Raw genomic sequence first — 5169 nt, 5'->3', positions numbered from 1 at the left:
CTGAGATAGAATCTCACTGACTTGGCCCAGGTGAAGTGCAGCATCTGATCACAGCTCACTGCAGCCACGACCTCCTGGGCTCAAGCAGTCCTCCCATGTCAGCCTTCCAAGTAGCTGGGACCACAGATGTGTGCCACCAGAAAATATTCTTTTTTTTTTTTTCCAAGTGATCCCTCCTCCTTGGCCTCCCAAAGTGCTGGAATTACAGGCATAAGCCACCATGTATGGCCTAATATTATTCTTTTAAAAACCCTAGTAATTTAAAGTTGTTTAGAGAAGAAACATGATTAAAAAAAAAAAATTCACAGATCCCCCCAAATTGACAGTATTAACCATTGATTCAGGTGTCATTCAATACAGCACATAATTTAATCTATTTTATCTCTGGCCATTACAAATGTAGTTTCATATCTAGAGTACTGGTATGTAAAGAAACCACTGAGGCCAGGTGCAGTGGCTCATGCCTGTAATCCCAGCACTTTGGGAGGCCGAGGCTGGTGGATCGCATGAACTCAGGAGTTCATAAACAGCCTGGGCAACATAGTGAAACCCCAGCTATACAAACATTAGCCAGGCATAGTGGTATACACCAGTAATCCCAGCTGCTCGGGAGGCTGAAGCACAAAAATGGCTTGAACCTTGGAGGCAGAGGTTGCAGTGAGCCAAGATTGCACCACTGCACAACAAAACCTTGAGTTGTGGGATTTATGTTCCATACTGCTGCTGTTTGTTCTAACAAGTAAGCAATTTGCAAACATGAGGATATGAAAGTAGATTTGGCCGGGTGCAAGGGCTCACACCTGTAATTTCAGCACTTTGGGAGGCTGGGGCGGTCGGATTACCTAAGGTCAGGAGTTCGAGACCAACCTGACCAACATGGAGAGACCCCCGTCTCTACTAAAAATACAAAATTAGCCAGGTGTGGTGGCACATGCCTGGAATCCCAGCTACTCGGGAGGCTGAGACAGGAGAATCGCTTGAATCCGGGAGGCAGAAGTTGCAATGAGCTGCGATCCCGCCATTGCACTCCAGCCTGGGCAACAAGAGCAAAACTGTCTCAAAAAAAACGCACCTCGATTTGTGTGTATATCTGTCAAGAAAAAAAGTTTTTAAGTGAGTTTTGTTTTGTTTTTTAACTATAGACCCCATAAGCAGTGTACTTCAATAGGTAACAAACCTAATGAACTGGCCTTAAAATATTTAGGCTGGGCATGGTGGCTCACGCCTGTAATTCTAACACTTTGGGAGGCTGAGGCAGGCAGGTCACGAGATCAGGAGAGCGATACCATCCTGGTCAACATAGTGAAACCCCATCTCTACTAAAAATACAAAAAAATTACCCAGGCATGGTGGTAAGTGCCTGTAGTCCCAGTTACTCAGGAGGCTGACGCAGGAGAATCACTTGAACCCAGGAAGTGGAAGTTGCAGTGAGCCAAGATTGCACCACTGCACTCCAGCCTGTGTGACAGAGTGACAGACTCTGTCTCCAAAAAAAAAATTTAGCTTAAGTAAAATGTATTAAAAATAAAGGTTTTTACACAGTAGAAAGAGACAAGGCTAGTTTTCCAATATATGTCTGAATATTAGTAGAGGCATAACCAGCCCTGCTGCTGCTATAAAGTATGATTTGTAAAACAGACTTAAATACTGTTAACAAGTAATTATTGGAAGTATCAATCCAAAAGCAGAATATGTATATATGTATATATATAGAAAAAAAAAAAGGAAAACAATCCAAATGAAACAATCATTCCTTCAGAATTCTATGAGAAAGAAGCTAATTCCATGAAAATTTCAAGAACTAGATAAAGATGCTGCCAGGAGCCCAGTTGCAATTTCCAGAACCCTTGTCCCTAGTTCTATTAAACTAGACACTGTGGTAAGTGCTGGGAATACAAATACAAATTTCATTTGGCCTCTGCCCTCAAGAAGCGTATTTCTGACGGGGCATGGGGGCTCATGCCTGTAATTCCAGCACTTTGGGAGGCTGAGGTGAGGGAATTGCTTGAGCCTAGGAATTTTATACCAGCCTGGGCAACATGGCAAAACCCCATCTCTGCAAAAAATACAAAAAATTAGCTAGGCACGGTGGTGTGGTGCCTGTAGTCCTAGCTACTCGGAAGGCTGAGGTGGGAGGATAGCTTGAGCCGGGAAGTCCAGCTTCAGTAAGCCATGACCATGCCACTGCACTGCAGCCTGGGTGACTAAGCAAGACCCTGTCTCAAAAAATAGTAATAATGAAATAAAGGAGCAGAGTAGGGGTGGATGTTGAAAAGACAAGGGAACAGGTCAATTTTGGAAATGGTAAGTATGAATTCAACATTTCTGATCCTTTGGATAAAGGTCTTGCTATCTTCTAACACAGCTTGAGTGAGTGGAAAGCTTTAGGAAAGTCTTTGTACATTTTTTAAAGCATTTTTTTCCATTTTTTATTGCAGGCAACATTTCTAGACATCTTACTCCCTGGGGGTAGGGAGAAAAGTGGAGAAAGGGAGTATACAAAGTTAAGTTTCATTATGGTCTCTAACTTTAGAACTGATTTTAAAAAGGGAGACAGACATGTAAGCTGATCACTCAAATGTCCAAAAATCAACTCGTGATTCTCAGCACCTCCACTGGTTTTCTTTCCCTTTTCCCTTTACCAGTAGCATTACCAACCGCCTACGTTTGTTCAATCCCCCATGAGGCAGTCGTCCTTGAATCCTTCCTTTCCCTTGCCATAAACATCAACCCATCAACAAAGCCTGTTGGTTGATCCTACTTTGTCAATATCCCAAATCTGTCTACATTTCAACTCCTCTGTTACTGTCCTAGTCCAGGCCATCATCACTACTTGTCTACTTCCAAAGCGTGATGTGCCTCACTGCTTCCACCATAGCTTCCGTCCAAAGCATTCTCCATACAGAATGGAGCCACCTTTTAGAAACCTTAGGGAAGTCACTTAACCTCCCTAAATTTCAATTCTCTCAACTGTAAAATGGGGATTATAACAGTGCCTACCCAGCCGGGAGCAATACCTCCGGCTTGTAATCCCAGCACTTTGGGAGGCCAAGATGGGTGGATCACGAGGTCAGGAGTTCAAGATCAACCTGGCCAAGGTAGTGAAACTCCATCTCTACTAAAAATACAAAAATTAACCAGGTGTGGTGGCTGGCGTCTGTAATCCCAGTTACTCGAGAGTCTGAGGCAGAGAATTGCTTGAAGCCGGGAGCCAGAGTGAGCCAAGATCTCGCCACTGCACTCCTGCCTGGGCAACAGAGGGAGACTCCGTGGTGGGGGGGGCCGGGGGCAAGGGGGATTTACCTTCCTCTGATTGTAGTGTAGATTAAATGAGATATTGAATAACCAGTACCTACTGTTTGGCTTACAATAGGTGTTCAATAAACGTCATTATCCTGAGCCAATTCCTCTTCCTCCCCCCAACTCTCCTCGATTCAGCCATAATGGCCTTCTCCTTTTCCTCCAACATCTCACAATCTTTTTGCCTAGGATACTCCCCTCCCCTATCCTTTCCCTGCCTCCAAGGGATTTTCACAGGTGTGGCCCCTTATTTACATCTCAAGGCCTGGCGGAGTGGCGCAGCCTTGTAATCCCAGCACTTTGAGAGACCGAGGCAGGAGGATCTCTTGAATCAAGGAGTTCGGGGCCAGCCTTGGCAACATAGTGAGATCCTGTCTCTAATTTAAAAACAAAACAAAAAACCTCTCAGCCTAAATTCTTAGAAGGCCTTCATCCTATCAGTCTGTTTATTCCCTTTTGAGTGTTAACCAGGATGTGAAAGTACTGTTATGACTGCCGTTATGCTCTTCGTCTCTGTCCCGTTACACGCAAAACCATCACACCTGTAGGGAAATGGTTCCGCGAAGTGGAGTCAGCACCGGAAGTGGGAGGCACGGGCGATGCAGTCTGGGAGTTGTAGTCAAAGCCCCTCCGAAGCGACGCAGCCGGAGAGGCGGTCATTCTATGCAACATTCCTGTGAAAATTACCAGCTGTGACTGTCGAAGGGAAAAAGCCAACACTTACCTATATCCGGGATCCCACGCCGGAGCTCCAGACACACAAGGGGGACAGCAGAGAGGAAGAAAATGCCAACAACCCCCCGTAAAGCCATGGTGGCAGACGAGCCTGGTCCAGGTGGAAAGCCCACCCCTTCCGGTCGCGTTTTCCGGTGAGGCAGTGGATCTTTTCCTGCGGCGGGGAGGCTGGGAGAAAGCGGCGTCCCACGGCTGCGTTGTTATTCATGGGGCTTGTGTTTTTAACTCTGTAGCCGTTTTTCAGAAGAAAGGCAAGTCGTCCCTCAGATCACATGATGTCCAGAGGAGCGTGGGATCTAGAATGGTGGCTCCCTGGAGGGTAGCAGGGCAGGGGCTGCCCCTTCGGTTTCTGCAGCGTCCGTGAGAAAGAGCTCTCCAGAGGGAAATGAAGCCAAAGGGAAAGCTGATGCTGTGAGGAGACAGCCTGTTCCCGTGGCCTTGTGGCCGTAAGTGTGAATGTGAGCTACAGCACCTTTCTTATCTCCCTAACGGTTCCTGGCCCCTCCACGGTCTTTGGTTCCTGCGTTTAAGACAACTCGAAAGTGGGGCCCGGCTCCAACTACCTACCCCCCAACACGCATGTCCTAATGCCAAGTCCTACTCCTTGCTCCGTCCCTCGTCAGTTTTGCCAGCACGCGTTGTTAACCTTGACCTCATAATTCTGTGACCTCATTGCCATCCTATAACTCACCACTGTGCACTTCTCCCAAGCTACTGAGGTCCTCCCAACCTACATTTCATACTTAGAAGTCATCTTTCCTGGCCAGGCACGGTGGCTCACACCTGTAATCTCAGCACTTTGGGAGGCCAAGGCAGGCAGTTCAAGAGGTCAGAGTTTGAGACCAGTCTGGCCAATTTGGTGAAACCCCGTCTGTACTAAAAATACAAAAATTAGCCGGCCTTGGTGGCGGGCACCTGTAATCCCAGCTACTCAAGAGGCTGAAGCAGGAGAATTACTTGAGCCCGGGAGGCAGAAGTTGCAGTGAGCTGAGTTTGCGCAGCTGCACTCTAGCCTGGACCACAGAACAAGACTCCGTCTCAAAAAAAAAAAAAAAAAATTATCTCCTGGCCTGGTGCAGTGGTTGACACCTGTAATCCCAACACTTTGGGAGAAAAAAAATTCTTTTTCCTGAC

The 5169-nt window shown here is 46.7% G+C and overlaps 1 protein-coding gene across 3 annotated transcripts in view; it reads right to left on the bottom strand.

Annotated features, from left to right (window-relative positions):
- UBXN8 (UBX domain protein 8) overlaps window positions 1-4633 on the bottom strand; it is a 24379-nt gene extending 19746 nt beyond the window's left edge. Inside the window, exon 1 of one of the 3 annotated variants that reach the window (XM_017535978.2) lies at window positions 4025-4633. In XM_017535978.2, the coding sequence (XP_017391467.1) occupies window positions 4025-4112 (88 nt within the window). In that variant the 5' untranslated portion in view covers window positions 4113-4633. The remainder of the gene's footprint in view (window positions 1-4024) is intronic. The other 2 variants (XM_017535968.2, XM_017535964.2) reach the window with 2 other exon arrangements.
- Between the last annotated feature and the right edge of the window lie 536 nt (window positions 4634-5169).

This window comes from Cebus imitator, unplaced genomic scaffold (assembly GCF_001604975.1).
Source record: "Cebus imitator isolate Cc_AM_T3 unplaced genomic scaffold, Cebus_imitator-1.0 Scaffold5, whole genome shotgun sequence".
In the NCBI taxonomy this organism is placed as follows: domain Eukaryota; kingdom Metazoa; phylum Chordata; class Mammalia; order Primates; family Cebidae; genus Cebus; species Cebus imitator.
The sequence above is the reverse complement of the archived record's forward strand: the minus strand, read 5'-3'. Positions and strand labels throughout refer to the sequence as shown.